At 42.6% G+C, this 16362-nt stretch overlaps 1 protein-coding gene across 1 annotated transcript in view; it reads right to left on the bottom strand.

Annotated features, from left to right (window-relative positions):
- Positions 1-145: 145 nt before the first annotated feature.
- The window catches only part of SLC16A14 (solute carrier family 16 member 14), a 33886-nt gene continuing 17669 nt past the window's right edge, over positions 146-16362 (bottom strand). The window contains exons 4-5 of the mRNA XM_069578514.1: positions 12133-13116; positions 146-2917 (exon numbers count right to left, since the gene is read on the bottom strand). Of these exons, the coding sequence (XP_069434615.1) occupies positions 2766-2917; positions 12133-13116 (1136 nt within the window). The 3' untranslated portion in view covers positions 146-2765. The remainder of the gene's footprint in view (positions 2918-12132; positions 13117-16362) is intronic.

The raw sequence follows: 16362 nt of genomic DNA on the forward strand, positions 1-16362 counted from the left end.
TTTAACCAAAGCTGGACCATCGGATAAAAAGTTTGTATTTTGTGATGCACAACAGTGCAAACATTGACACTGGCTATTTAGCACCATTCCAAATACGTAACTCTGCCTGGAGAAGACTCTTGAGAGTCCCCTGGACTGCAAGGAGATCAATCAGTCAATCCTAAAGGAAATCAATCCTGAACATTTATTGGAAGGGCTGATGCTGAAGCTGAAGCTCCAATACTTTGGCCACCTGATGTGAAGAGCCAATTCATTGGAAAATATCCTGATGCTGGGAAAGATTGAGGGCAAGAGGAGAAGGGATGACAGAGGATGAGATGGTTGGATGGCATCATCGACACAATGGACATGAATTTGAGCAAACTCAGGGAGATCGTGAAGGACAGGGAAACCTGGTGTGCTGCAGTCCATGGGGTCACAAGGAGTCAGACACGACTGAGCGACTAAACAACAACTTGTTAATTTGATCGTGTCAGTAACTGAAAGTAAGGAAGCAATGTCATCAGTTTTAAAACCCACAACATGATTTTCAATTGAATCATCCTAAATTAATGGTAAATATATATTGAGAGAGAAAAAACACTGTGTCAGCATTGAAAATTACCTTTATCTAAAACAGAGAGCAGGATCCTTTCATAGCAACCAAAGCTGTCACGATAACAAACAGGTCGTGTTGGACCAAATGGAGTATGACATGCAATTTATTATCTATCATAATTTACAGGCAATTCTCGAATCAGTGGCGGTAATATTGTGAGTGTATTAGCCATGCTTTTGTTCCTCCTTTCCACTAGCTGCCTTTTATTATTATTGTTATTTTGGTGGTCCCTTTCATTACACAACCCCTCCCACTAGACATTAGAGCAGGAAATAATGGAGATGAAACAAAAAGGAAATGTGTGCATGTAATCACTTGTTAACAGCTCTGAAGGGTTTGGTGGAGTAAAAGACTGAAACAGCTGGCTAAAATTAGGCTGGGGTAACATTCTGTGACTCCAGTTACTAGTACCACTCCTGTCTAATCATCAAGGATAACTGAGAATGGTCTGTACTCACTTTAGATAAATTTGACCAGAGACACTGGCAATGATATTAAAATATTTGTGTGTGTGTGTGATAAGCAAATCGTGAGTGAAAATTTAAATAGTTCTAAAATATGTGTAAACAAGTAAGGCAGCCAGAAATTTCAAAATGATTCTCGGAAGAACATTTTGCAGTCTGAAAAATGTTTGGCTTAGAAAAATAGAGATCTCCGATAAAGGAAGAGCATTATTCAATGTCATGAATCATAGTTATCTTCTGTATGAAATCAATCAAGAGAACTGTTTTAAAAACTGTGCTGAGCTCAGGCAAATGAATTGTCCAGAGCACACCAAGAGGCACTGGAGAAGGGCTATTTGTTACCACTACTCCAATGTCAAGTGCACAGACATTTGGACCAAGGGCCTTTTGTTTATTATCCTCACAACATGATAGTCTTATATTTAGGATTAGTAACATGCTTTACAAATGGTTTAAACAACCAGCTTTACATGTCAATCAGCAATTAGTTTTCTACTTTATTTACTGGGTAAGAGAAACCCAGAAAAAAATTTCTATAGGCCCCAGAGCATGCTGATAAACTAAGAGGCCAATAAAATGAATAAAAGTGCTTGAATTTTAGCCCTTGACTCAATGGTTATATGCACAAATATGACTTTCACTAAGGAGATTATTTATATTATTTATTTATTAAGATTTGTCTCAGATTCAGTTTAACTATATAATACTGCATTAGGAGTAACGGCAAGTGCTATTTTTAGAGAAAGATTTAGAAACTGTATGCCTTAGCTGCAGAATTCTTTAATAAAAATATAAACTGTGTTTCTTTAATTGTACTAAATGCATTGCCTTTGAAATTAGGGTCTGCCTTTGTTTTACACTGGTAACGCAATTGCTCCCTGTAATACTTTCTGAAGTCTAGCATTTTCTTGTGCTTAAAATTCATTTACAGGTTTCCTCCACCATCTGAAAGCAGAGAGCATTCTATGAAACCTTAATCGAAATGGCATAAAGCAAAGAAGCCATGACCTCCGGACACATCTTGCTAATGGATGCACAAATAAACTGAGATCAAGCACAGATGCTCATAGACACCATCCAAAGTCCTGGCGACTTGATGCTGAGATGCCTGCGTGGTTCCTGGGAGGGAGCTTGGCGCTGCCTCTGCAAACGTTCGCAGCAAAACAAACGCTGAACAAGGTTCCCCTTTTTTTTGTAAAAGCAAAAATCCTCCTCTAGTTTTTTCCTGTGAGCAAAAACTAATGCAGGTCTTTCGTAAAAGCAAAGTAGTGAAAAACGCTTTCAAAAAGCAGGGGAAACCTTTAACTGTTAAGTTTTTCAGAAGCACTTAGACACCTTATTTTCACCTTACAAAGAAGTAACTAGGTTGAGAAGCTTTCATTCTCTGTTTTAAAAGCTATATCTAAAACCCTAGTCCGAGTATGGATGATGAGATAGTTTTTAGAAGGGAATTTCTACCAGTGATTCAATAGGCTGTCTTTGCAGGACACTGGCATCTCTAAGGTGTGCGTGGTCCACAGCGTCTCTCCCCACACGGACAGGCAGCGCTGCTTTCACATGAAGCCATGGCAATGGCATTTAAAACAACAGTGCGAGTTACGGGACAACACGCTTTCCCACGACATGTCACAGGCTCCTCACAGTAGCCAAGTGAGGTGTGCATGAGGATGACAAGGGAACCTTACACGGAACATCACAGGACACTACACATTCGCGCCATCCATGTATTTTTTTCTGGATTGTTCTATAATTTGAATACACGGTTGGATGAGTAGAAAGAGGATTCCTACCATGTAGAGTAAACCGCTTATATAGAAGGAAAAGTCATATTTTTGGGTGATGTCGTAGATCCACCCTACAAAACAGAAAAGAATATATTCAGCATAATGAAGTTGAGATAAACAAAGTCAAGAACACAAAGCAAACATTTATTGCTACTATAAGTAATTTTCTAAGAATGTATTATATGTCATTTAATGCCCCAGACATTTCATGTAGCCATTTTCTAAGTCTGGGCGCTGTTGGAACCTGAGTTCTCAGTGCCTGGGAATGACTACATTTACCTTTAAAGCCACTGGGGTGCTTTTAAAGGCACTGAAACAGTAGCTGGCAGACCTATGGGAAAAATGTGGCTCATAGCCCTTGGGGCTAACTTTTAAGCTGGCAAAAAGCCAACAGTGAAAAATGACTCTAACGATTTTCTTTTTTACACAAATCTTTTCTAAAACCTCAAAACATTTCTGAAGAAGTTTCTAGTGTGTATCCAAAGAGGCTGAGCAGAAGATACTTGAACTTTGATTCATTCTGAAGTATATGAGGATAAACATCTGTTCGAGAAGGAATCAAAATTTCTAGGTTTTCTGAAATTCACATTTACAGCTATAAACCTTAATATATATTTAAACTTATGAAAGTTTAAATTGCCAAAGACATAGCCTTAGATGGTAAGTTATCAGTTCTTTTATTTTATTTATTTTTTAAAATTATTATTATTATTATTTTTTTACTTTACAATACTGTATTGGTTTTGCCACAAGTTAAGTCGCTCAGTCGTGTCCAACTCTTTGCGACCCCATGGACTGTAGCCCTCCAGGCTCCTCCGTCCATGGGATTCTCCAGGCAGGAATACTGGAGTGGGTTGCCATTTCCTTCTCCAGGGGATCTTCCCAACCCAGGGATCAAACCCAGGTCTCCTCTAGAGGCAGACGCTTTAACCTCTGAGCCACCAGGGAAGCCCATACATTGACATGAAAATACTTTACTCTTAATGTTATGGTCTGATGGGTTTCCCTAGTGGCAGGGGTAAAGAAGACACCTGCAATGCAGGAGACACGGGTTTGATCCCTGGGTTGGGAAGACTCACTGGAGAAGGAAAGGGCAACCCACTCTAATATTCTTGCCATGGCTTCATAGAGGAGCCTGGTGGGCTATAGTACTTGGGGTTGCAAAAAGAGTTGGATAAGACTTAGCAACTAAACAACAACATTAGTCTGATACTTTCATATAAAGATCTTACTAAGGACTTCGTAAAATTCTACCATATTTCATGAATTCTAAGATACTGTGAATTACATGATGCATCATTATCTTACGTATCAATAAAAAAGGAATACTTGTCAATTAAAATATGACTTGATGTTTTCTTAGAACTATGTAAAAGGCATTCTGACTTCAGAGATGTTAAAATGTGAAAAAGAAAAGTTTCAGAAACTATGAAACATGATGTTTCATTCACTTCAGTGATTAAGGATCAGTCATGGTCCCCACATTGCCAGTTGTGCAAACTGAGAGGATTAAGCTAGACGCAGAATTTTATTTATGATAAAAATGTAAACATTCACTTTTTCCATTTCAGCAAGTGCATTAATTAGCAGAGGCATAAGAAAAATATAAATTATTTAATGACCAAACAGTATTCCATGGCCACTTTAAAAAAATATCTAATGATACTGCAAATGAATGGATAAATGTAACTTAAACCCTCTCCCACCAACAAACAGCTACACAAAATCAGCTGCTAAATGTGTAAACTAGTTCCTCTGACTTCCTGGGTGTTATCTGTATCTCTTGCTTATTGTAGCCAGTGCTTAATGTTCCTGAATGAGTCAAGGCCATCATAAAGAAAAACAAACAACACTTAATAGCATCAAAATTGTATACTTTTCAAAAATTCCCTCAAAAGCTATGAATTCTGGTTTACTTTAAAGTAAACCAAGCTTTTGAGTCTGTCATTTGATACATAACAGAAGAGAATATCAGAATCTTTAAATGTGGCTTAGTAAATGTTCTATCATCTTTTTTTTACTCTCCAATTTGAGACAAGAGAGGCAGATAAGATTATGCATATAATCCAGAAACAGTGATTCAGCTTCAGCACTGAATCAGAAAGTTCACTGACATATGAACTAAAATACATCCAGCTTTGCTTGTGCCTCCATCTGTTAGCTGTGGACTACTATGAATTATGATGAAGTGAAGAATTCACTGGCAGATAACGCTGAGTGGTATGTCTTCACAAGCAGAGTACAAGACTGCACTATCTTAAGTTATAATTTGTAAAAAATCAATACATATAAACGAGGTTCTCATAACAGTCCACTCATTCCAGATGAACACTGATCTTGTCGGTTTAACAGTTCATTCCTCACTTTTCTATGATCAAGTCATTGGGAGTTAGAAAGTGATGCTTCTAAGCAACCAACAGCCCAAACAGGTTGATTTCCCACCGCCGCTTATCATGAACTCAGAGACAGGATAAAATCCTCATTACAAAATTAATATGTACTTAGTTCAGACTATTTACTTACTTGCTTTTTTGTTAGAAGTGGTTGAGTACAAGCTCCAGGGCTCTGTGATATGGCCCCTATCCACCTCTCTTGCTGCCCCGAACTCAAACACAGGCACAAGCCATTCTGAATTTTTTGGAGTTTCAAGCACATTTGTCTTGGCACCCTGACTGTACATGTACGATTACTCCTTCTGGGGGGACAGCAATAAACCCATCTCCCTTAGAGAACATCCTACCGTCTCCTTCCACCACTCCATCCTCCCTGATGCCTGCAGACTATAGGAAACAGGACTAAGTATTGTTATAGCCTTACACTGAATTAGTTAGATTTTAAAGTCTTTCACCTTTCCTCTAAAAGTATAAACTTCTGTAAAAACACCTTCACACGTCCCAATCTTTAAAATTAACTCAACTTTTCAAAAAGTGCAACCAACTTTACCAAACAATTTGACAGTGCAAATTGGTAGGAGCGGCCCTAATTTTTACATTAAATTAATTCCATGGTTTTCTCTAATCTACCTTCAGGATTTATTCTGAAATGATTCCAGATCCTGCCATCTCTGCTAGTTTGAACTCAACTTAGTCCTGAATCTGGTGCAAAGCTGGTCGGGAGACAGCACTTTTATCATGTGCTTCAGTCCAGCACATGGGGACAAAACTCTTTAGAAACGACATGTTTCAGGAGACACCCACCTCATTCATCCATCACCCATCTCTCCCATCCATCACCCATCTCTCCCTATAGGTCTGATCTCAGTCCCTTGGTTTGGAGCTCGGAATTCTTGGCACTCCTGATCTGACCATCAACTGAAATCAACAGCTTCAAAGTAAAAACCTGGTTCCTTATTAATTTGCATTCCTTTTTCATTTGAGTCTATCAAATGAGGAGTGATGGCTGTTTTTCTTACTTAATAAATAAGTGTTCTCAGCTCTTGGTGAAAAAAATTACAAATTATTGTTAGCCTGTTACATTTTGTGTGAATACTGGAGATAATTGTGGATGCTTGGTCAGTCAAATCTGGTGGCTGAGTTTCAGTATACTTTACCCTGGAAACATCTAAAAAAGGATCTACTATTACTACGTCTTTTAAAAGAGACAAACTGAATGCCCAGAACATTATACAATGAATTACATCAAGAAGTTCGTGTTGCTAAATGACACGGTTGAAGTGACTGTTCAATATCTTTGATTGCATATTCTTCTGCTAAATGGATATGTGTGATTATCTAACATGCTACTAAATTGTACCAGATTTTTTTAATGCCAGCAGAAATCGCTTTGAAAAATGGAAAACACATTCATTTTTAAACCCATTAAAAAAGAAAAAGCTAATGTGAACAGTAATTTTCCTTATAGCACTTCAAGCTAAGTAATAATTTCTAGCCCACCTGGAATTTCTAGCAAGAATTTAATGTGGTTATTTAGTTACTTGTATTGCCAGCCACTGCTATAATGCATAAAGGCTGGTCTTGTGTCTCATTGCAATAGTGGCTCCTTGGCCTGGAAAATAAATGAATTAAACATAATGCAGTTAGCCAATCATGCTGCTCAGCATTTCTCAGCGCATAGGTTCAGTGGAGGAAAAAATAAACAAAAAGAAGGAAAGACCCCTTTAGGTTGCTGGCCTGGAGATGTACATCAGAACACTGATTTTAGCATTTCCATGGCAGCATTTTGAGGATTCCCTGGTGGCTCAGATGGTAAAGAATCTGCCTGCAATGTGGGAGACCCAGGTTTGAGCCCTAGGTTGGGAAGATCCACTAGAGAAGGGAATGGCTACCCACTCCAGCACTCTTGCCTGGAGAATCCCATGGACAGAGGAGACTGGGGGGCTACACTGTGGCAGCATTTCACACACATCCACCATTAACACAGTGCTTTCTACCATCCAACATGTATCAAATTCAGCTACAGACTCTACTTCTAGGGAGGAACCTTGAATCAGAGATTAGACCTGAGGACTGACAGGTGGGTATAACTCCCTATCTTCTAGTTGTAATCCTTTCCCTTCCGCTCAAGAAAGTGCACTAGAATTCAAATGTGTGAAAAGGAAATGACCATAGGGATGGGATAAGAAAACCACGCTGTCAAACCTTGGTGCTTTAATTAACACTGATCATGAATCAGCTGCTTTGTGATAGCGCTATTCAATCTAATGAAAAAGTAAAAGTGAAAGTCGCTCACTTTCTTTTCACTACTCTTTGCGACCCCATGGACTATAGAGTCCATGGAATTCTTCGGGCCAGAATACTAGAGTGGGAAGCCTTTCCCTTCTCCAGGGGATCTTTCCAACCCAGGGATCAAACCCACATCTCCCGCATTGCAGGCAGATTCTTTACCAGCTGAGCCACAAAGGAAGTCCAAGAATACTGAAGTGGGTAGCCTAGCCCTTCAAGGGATCTTTGCAACCCAGGAATCGAACTGGGGTCTCCTGCATTGCAGGTGGATTCTTTACCAACTGAGCTATCAGGGAAGCCCATTGCAATCAACGGATCAGTATAAAATAATTCCAGACTGACCATTAGAAGCAGAAAGTACCCCCTGATCATGCAAAGAAATGCCAATGGCAGATTCTAGTTCTAGTTCCTGAAGGACTTCCAACAAGAGGTGGATGAGCCACTGATTAAGTCCCCATCCCCTTAATGGATATTTAACTTCTTTGGAAGTTACCACTGGTTGATTAATCCAATTCCCATTCCAAATCTTTTCTCCTTTCCTTCCTCTGGTCCCGAGGCTAGAATGGAAAGTTCTCCAATTTTCAGTTTTCCTTGAAGCTCAGACTCACTGTGAGACATAGTTCTGGCCAATTAGATATAAGTGGAAGACTGCTGGGACTCTTTCATCCCTTCCTCTTTCTTGTTATAAATAAGTTTGTAGTGACTGGAGCCACTGGAGCCATTATGTGACTGTGAGCAATCAGCATGAGTCAAAGGCCAAGAGGATCTTGAGACATTGTCTCAATATCATCTAGTTTCTGAACTCGATTTCTGGTCATGTGATGCAATTAAATCTCTATTTAAGCTACTATTGTTGGGGTGTGATTTTACAACCAAATGCATCCCTAACTGATAGAAAATTCTATACAATGAGATCACTGAACAGTTCTGACTTTTCAGCTGCCAACAGTCTACTGCATTGCTATAGATATTCACTGTCACCTAAAAATGCTGGCTTGCACTTCTATGTATGAGCAGAAAATAGGAGCAGCCTGACTCAGAAGGGGCCCCATATGTAGCCTCTGGGTTTCCTAAAGCAATTCTTGCATTTTAAACCTTTAGTCAGCCAGCTGCCAGCGTTGTCAGCTGAACCGTTATTGCTCAGTCGCTAAGTTGTGTCCAACTCTTTTATGACTCCATGGACTGTAGCCTGCCAGGCCCCTCTGTCCTTCAGTATCTCCGGGAGTTTGCTCAAACACTTGTCCACTGATTCGGTGATGCCACCCAACCACCTCATTCTCTGTTGCCCCCTTCTCCTCCTGCCCTCAATCTTTCCGAGCATCAGTTGAATAAAAAAAAGATATATATATATATATAATTTCTGGAGCTTCAAACCTTGTTGGGTGGGACATAAAGATGGGTGTGTTAGTTAGCACAAGCCCTCTGCCAGTGGGGCCCTAGGATAGGAGATGACTGTGGGTCTGCAGGGAGACTGGGAAGAAAGAGGTGGGAGGGTTTTGGCCTGAATCCACGAGTTTCCCCAGCTACTGGGAACAAGTATTTCTGCACAGGATATGAGAATAAAGGGCCAGGAGCAGCCAGAAAGGAGAGGGTGGGACATCTGAATAGGTGAGGCTCCTCTGCTGAAAACCCTGCCCAGAACTTCTGGTAGCTCTGACAACTGCTGCCAACCCTAGCCTGGATGCCCCAACAGCCACCTCCTGAGACCACCTTGGTGTTAACATTTGACCCCATCCTCTGTCATGCTTTGCAGACTCCTGCCTTCAATCTCAGGACTGTGGGGAGACTCTGTGATTTTGCCCAGCACCTGGCTTCCTGGGGACTGGGTCAACCTGCCACGAAGCTTAAAACCTGCCCAGAATGACAGCTTCAGAGGTACCTGCCCAGGCACGGGACACTTCCTGGGTGCCTATGGCTTCTGGGATGCCCTATGCAAGTAGCAAATTCTCCACTGAACTGAGGTGAACATACGTGAGAGATCTCACCCTAGATGTTGGCAACTGGAGGCCTCTGGGCCTTGGGTAAGCATAATGTCCCAACTCTCCCCAAATGCCCACACGCTAATCTCTGGAACCTGTGAAGTTACCTTAGGTGGCAAAAGGGTCTCTGCAGATGGAATTAAGTTTAGGATCTTGAGATGGGTTTTTTTTTTTTCTGGATTATCCAGTGGACCCAATGTCACAGGCATCTTTAAAAGTGAGAGGAGGCAGCAGAGTCAGAACCACAGAGAAATACTCCATTGTGTATATGTACCATAGCTTTCTTATCCATTCATCTGCTGATGGACATCTAGGTTGCTTCCATGTACTGGCTATTATAAATAGTGCTGCGATGAACATTGGGGTACATGTGTCTCTTTCTATTCTGGTTTCCTCGGTGTGTATGCCCAGCAGTGGGATTGCTGGGTCATAAGGCAGTTCTATTTGCAATTTTTTAAGGAATCTCTACACTGTTCTCCATAGTGGCTGTACTAGTTTGCATTCCCACCAACAGTGTAGGAGGGTTCCCTTTTCTCCACACCCTCTCCAGCATTTATTGCTTGCAGATTTTAAAGCTGTGGTACATATACACAATGGAGTATTACTCAGCCGTTATAAAGAATACATTTGAATCAGTTCTGATAAGATGGATGAAACTGGAGCTGATTATACAGAGTGAAGTAAGCCAGAAAGAAAAACACCAATACAGTATACTAACACATATATATGGAATTTAGAAAGATGGCAATGATGACCCTGTATGCAAGACAGCTAATAAGACACAGATGTGTATAGTGGACTTTTGGACTCAGAGGGAGAGGGAGAGGGTGGGATGATTTGGGAGAATGGCATTGTAACATGTATACTATCATGTAAGATTCGAATCACCAGTCTATGTCCAATGCAGGATACAGCATGCTTGGGGCTGGTGCATGGGGATGACCCAGAGAGATATGGGGAGGGAGGTGGGAGGGGGGTTCATGTTTGGGAATGCATGTACACCCGTGGTGGATTCATGTCAATGTATGGCAAAACCAATACAGTATTGTAAAGCAAAATAAAGTAAAAATAAAAATTAAAAAAAAAAAAGAACCACAGAGAAATGAGAAGATGCTCTGTTGTTGGCTTAGATGATGGAAGAAGGGGTCAGGGGACAAAAAAGCAGGTGGTCCCCAGAAGCTGCAAAAGGTAAGCAAACAGATTGCCCCAGAGAGCTTCCAGAAATAATGCGGTTCCACCAACACCTTGGTTTTGGCCCACTGTGATCCAGTCCTTGGAAGGAAAGTTGTGACCAACCTAGACAGCATATTAAAAAGCAGAGAAATTACTTTGTCAACAAAGGTCCATCTAGTCAAGGGTATGGTTTTTCCAGTGGTCATGTATGGATGTAGAGTTGGACTATAAAGAAAGCTGAGTGCCAAAGAACTGATGATTTTGAACTGTGGTGTTGGAGAAGACTCTTGAGAGTCCCTTGGACTGCAAGGAGATCCAACCAGTCCATCCTAAAGGAGATCAGTCTTGGGTGTTCATTGGAAGGACTGATGTTGAAGCTCAAACTTCAATACTTTGGCCACTTGATGTGAAGAGCTGACTCATTTGAAAAAACCTTGATGCTGGGAAAGATTGAAGGCAGGAGGAGAAGGGGATGACAGAGGATGAGATGGTTGGATGGCATTACCAACTCAATGGACATGGGTTTGGGTGAACTCCGGGAGTTGGTGATGGACAGGGAGGACTGGAGTGCTGCAGTTCACAGGGCTGCAAAGAGTCGAATACGACTGAGCGACTGAACTGAACTGAACTGATCCAGTTTGGCCTTCTGACCTCCAGAACTGTAAGATTATACATTTGTACTGTTTTAAGCCACTAAGTTTGTGGCGATTTATTACAGCACCGGTAGAAAACTCCTGGGCTTCTCAGGTGGCGCTAGTGGTAAAGAACCTGCCTGCCAATATGGGAGATGTAAAAGAAGTGGGTTCGATCCCTAGGTCAGGAAGATCCCCTGGAGGAGGGCATGGCAACCCGCTCCAATGTTCTTGCCTGGAGAATCCCATCCCATGGACGGGAGCCTAGTGAGCTACAGTCCATGGGATCGCAAAGAGTCGGACATGACTGAAGTGACTTAGCACACACACAGAAACTTCCACAGGGCTAGCTCCAGCCCACAGATCTGTTGAATCTACAGATGTGTTTTGAAAATCTGGAAAAGTCACCTGAGAGTGCAGAGTCCTAGCTTCTTGTGGGTTGTTGGGGTGGGGAGGGGGCTAACAACAGAAGGGCTAGTCATGATTTTCTGTTATTTCTTGGTGAAATCAGCTTAAATTGGCAGAGACTACCTCCTTCTAATGGGGCACAGGCTCTGCACTATGGCACTGTCTGTTTTACCAGCCTGGTTGTTTATCTCACAGGTTAAGGACCAAAAGTTCATCCACATTCTATGTGCAAGACTGACCTTTAACTTGCTAAAATTTATACACAAGAAATTGGGGGCAGGAATGGGGGCAGGGAGAAAGGAGTGTGTGCACACATGGAAACTTACTTCATATTCATCCTGGACTTTTAATATAAACGAAAACCCGATCTTTCTGCATGCACTCTGAGCTCTTAATGCCTTGAAGCGTTTACCTGCAAAAGGCGGTCCCAGCAACGCGGAGATGCCATTGGCACAGATGATGATACCGTAGGCATTGGCCAGGTGCTCAATCCCCACCAAGTCTTCCGTCACCACGGGCATCAGGGAGAAATAACCGCTGGAAAAGCCTATGAGGGCGCAGATGACTGCCAGGCCGGCGTAGGTGTGCATCAAGGGCAGAATAAAAATACTGAGGACCAGGGTGAAGTTGGCCATCAGGAAAACATTCCACACACTGATGCAGGGTAGGTCGGCCACAACGCCCAGGACCACTTTCCCGAAGATGTGAACTATGGCTATGATTGAAGTCAGGGGGAACACATCGTTTTGCTCTGATAAATTGTACAAGTTGACTATTTCTGGGAGGTGAATGAAAGGGATGACGAAGCTGCTGTAGGCAAACAGAGCCCAGAAAATAAAGGCGACAAACATCCGATTAGTAAAGAGCGAGGCTGTCCCAAAATAGCCCGAGTACCAGTCCCGGAAGCCCCTCCTGACCCTCATGGTCAGCTGGCTCACCGTCTTCAGAAGCCGGAAGGCGCACATGTCCTTTCTGTGCGCGGCTTTCTCCTGGCACGCCTGGGCGGGCGCGTCCCCGAGGGAGCTGTCCTCGGTGCTAGGGCCTCCCCGCTTCTCCTCGGCGTCCCCCAGTTGTCCACTGGACCTGACCGATTCGGTGGAGTGAGCCGGCAGGACGTGGTGCGGCGCCTTCCCTTCCGGATCATCGCCGTCCATCCCAGGCGAGAGGGGCCTCATGAGCGCCCCGCACACACACAGGTTCAGGGACACGGCGCCCTGGATGAACATGGCGTTCCGCCAGCCGTACTCCGCGCACAGGTACTTGAGCAGCACCGTCATGAGGAACGTGCCGAACCCGGTCCCGGTGGTGCTGAGACCCTGGGCGAGCGCGCGCCTCTTCTGAAAGTACCTGCCCACCATGACCACGGCCGGCAGGTAGGCCATCCCGCTGCCGAAGCCTGCGGCCCCGAGAGGGGAGAAAAGGCAGACAGCACAACGTAAACGGCCACAGCCCCAACTGGCAGCCTTCAAGATCATCTGTATCTCATTACCTTCATCTCTGTAACTGTTTTTGAATAACAACAATGGTTTAGTTGCTAAGTTGCGTGCCACTCTTGCAACCCCATGGACTAGATATAGCCTGCCAGGCTCCTCTGTCCATGGGATGTTCCGGGCCAAATACTGGAGTGGGTTGCCATTTCCTTCAAATAACAACAATGCTGCTGCTGCTGCTGCTAAGTCGCTTCAGTCATGTCCGACTCTGTGCGACCCCATAGATGGCAGCCCACTAGGCTCCCCCCGTCCCTGGGATTCTCCAGGCAAGAACACTGGAGTGGGTTGCCATTTCCTTCTCCAATAATAACAACAATAGCCAGTACTTACTGACCACTCACCGAGATCCATGTGCTTTACAGACATTACCACAGGTAATCCAAAATTTGGGCTTTTCCTGCTGTGGCCTACACCCACCCCGAGTTTTCTCTTCTTTTGTATAGCTTTTAAACAAAGATATAATTCATCATTGTTTTTTATAAAAAGGAGCTTGGGAGGTAAGTACCAAGACCATCACCCACAGAAGTCTGTTTCCAGTCCATCATTTCTCCCAACAGGCTTTTCAGCATAGGTTACACCAATAATAATAATAAATTATATTAGATAAATTATATATACTAAATAAACAACTAAAGTAAGTCTGCATTCTCACATGAGAATATAAGCTCCACCAGGGCAGGACTGTGTGTATTTGAGCCCCTGGTATGCTGAGCATTGCCCAGAATACATAGCACCTGCTTAATGATTTGTTGAAAGATAGCATGCATTCTGAGCGCTCTGCTGTCAGTGTTAATTGCACTTAATACACAGGAAGTACTCATGGACAAGGGGAGGAAGTGATTCCAGGCAATTTGCAGAAGCTTTAGGAATGGGCCAATGTGTTCCCAAATTCATCAGAAGAATAAAAGGAATTAAAATGTACCCATGAGTATACATAGCTACTAGATGTCAAAACCACCTAATACTCATTTGTAGCTCTGATTTTTTAAATTGTATTTTTCTTAGAAAACAGGAACAGCTGGTCGTTTGCATGGACAAAATTAAAATGCTGCTGGGGAAGGTGGTGTGTGTTAGGGGCAGCGGGTCTTGGGAACACTTTGTGCTTTCACACAATTTTGCTGAACCTAACAGTTGTGGTGCTGTGCTCAGTTGTGTCCGACTCTTTGTGACCCCATGGACTGAAGTCCACCAGGCTCCTTTGTCCATGGAATTTTCCAGGCAAGAATACTGGAGTAGATTGCCATTTCCTTCTCCAGGAGATCTTTCTGACCCAGGGATTGAATCCACACCTCTTACATCTCCTGTAGGGGCAGGTGGGTTCTTTACATCACAGTGTACCTCGGAAGCCCTAAAATGGCTCTAAAAATGAAGTTTATTTAAAAATAAAATAAATATGAAATCAAATAAAACACTGGCCAAGAGGTTGAGGGTTGTGTTCTCAACTTCTGGGTACAGATGGAGGGAAATCATAAAACCCCGCTTAGGTTGTTCAAGGGGTTCCCATTCCGTTCTAGTGCTTACAACCTCCTGACATTAGGATAACAGCTTAATAGCAGAGAAGAGACTGTGACCAACAGCATGCCCCGAAGCTGAGAAGCTTCCTAGTTCAGCATCATTTAACAGTTTCAGAATTACTTGAATTTGGAAGGAGACCAGAGCAGTCATACACACAAATATAATAATAACAGTTACCGCTGATTGAGTGGCGATGATGTGCCAGCTGCCTTTCAGGTTTTATCTGGTTTAATTTTCACAATAACCTGAAAGCTACCTGTGGTTATACCCAAATTATTAAAAGGAGCATTGAACCTCATGGAGATTAAGAAACTTTCCCTGACCTTGCAGCAGGTAGCCGGAGAATCTGGATTGGAATGCAGACCCAACTGCAAGGTCTGGTCCCTTTCCATCGTCCGTGCTCTGTCTCACCCTTAACTGCTCATCCCTCGGCTGCCAAGATGGAGCTGCAGAAGCTTTTTGCTCCAGCTTTTAAAATAGATGAATTCTTTAAACTGGATAATCTCATCATTATCTTATCTGAAAAATGAATTATTCCTTGATATCATAGAATATCCAGAATATATTTAAATTTCTAATTGTCTTATGCTGCTGCTCAGTTGCTTCAGTCATTTCCTACTCTTTGCAACCCTATGGACTGTAGCCTGCCAGGCTCCTCTGTCCATGGGATTCTCCAGGCAAGAATACTGGAGTGGGTTGCTATTTCTTTCTGCAAGGGATCTTCCCAACCCAGGGATCAAACCCATGTCCCCTGCATTTGCAGGTGGATTTTTTTTTTTTTTTTTTACTGCTGCACCACTGGGGAAGACCCTGTCTCAAAAATGACCATATTTTTTAAAAATTTGTTTAAATCAAGTAAGGCCCACACATTGCTATTTGTTGATCTATATCTATCTATCTATCTATCTATCTATCTATCTATCTATCTATCTATCTATATATACTTTAAGTCTCTTAAGTTCTCTATTTTCCTCACAATTTACTTGTTGAGGAAACTGGATCATTTGTCCTTTGAAATTTGCCATTCTGCATTTTGCTGGAGGCACAGAAGTTTACTTTTCAAAATCTGATTTGTCACTGACAATAACCAACATCCTAAATTAAATGTGGTTACGGATCGCTAAACAGCAGCAGAATGAAATGACTAATAAGGAACCGAATCGAGAGACCAAAGCTTAAGAGTAGCACCAATTATAACATCATTTAAATAATAAATATTCCCATGACGTGTGAGAAAAAAAAAATCCGTGCCTGATGCTATAAACATCTATTACTTCTCCTTGTCCTGAACAGCATCCCCCTTCCTTATGTGACTTTGTGATTCGTAATCGGCACAATTATTCTATGAGTGTGTAAGACAGGCCTTGGAGATACTGAGGCCCTAGCCCAGTGGTCAAGCAGGACCCTGGAACAGTTCTTCACCACATCAGGTCGATTCCCTGGTGACTCAGCCAGAAAGAATCCGCCTGCAATTCAGGAGACCAACGTTCAATCCCTGGGTGGGGAAGCTCTCCTGGAGAAGGGAATGGTAACCCAATCCAGTATTCTTGCCTGGAGAATTCATGGACAGAGGAGCCTGGAGGGCTACAGTCCATGGGGTTGCAAAGAGTCAGACTCTTTGCAAAGAGTCAGACTGA

The sequence above is a fragment of the Ovis canadensis genome, chromosome 2 (genome assembly GCF_042477335.2).
Source record: "Ovis canadensis isolate MfBH-ARS-UI-01 breed Bighorn chromosome 2, ARS-UI_OviCan_v2, whole genome shotgun sequence".
Classification (NCBI taxonomy): Eukaryota; Metazoa; Chordata; class Mammalia; order Artiodactyla; family Bovidae; genus Ovis; species Ovis canadensis.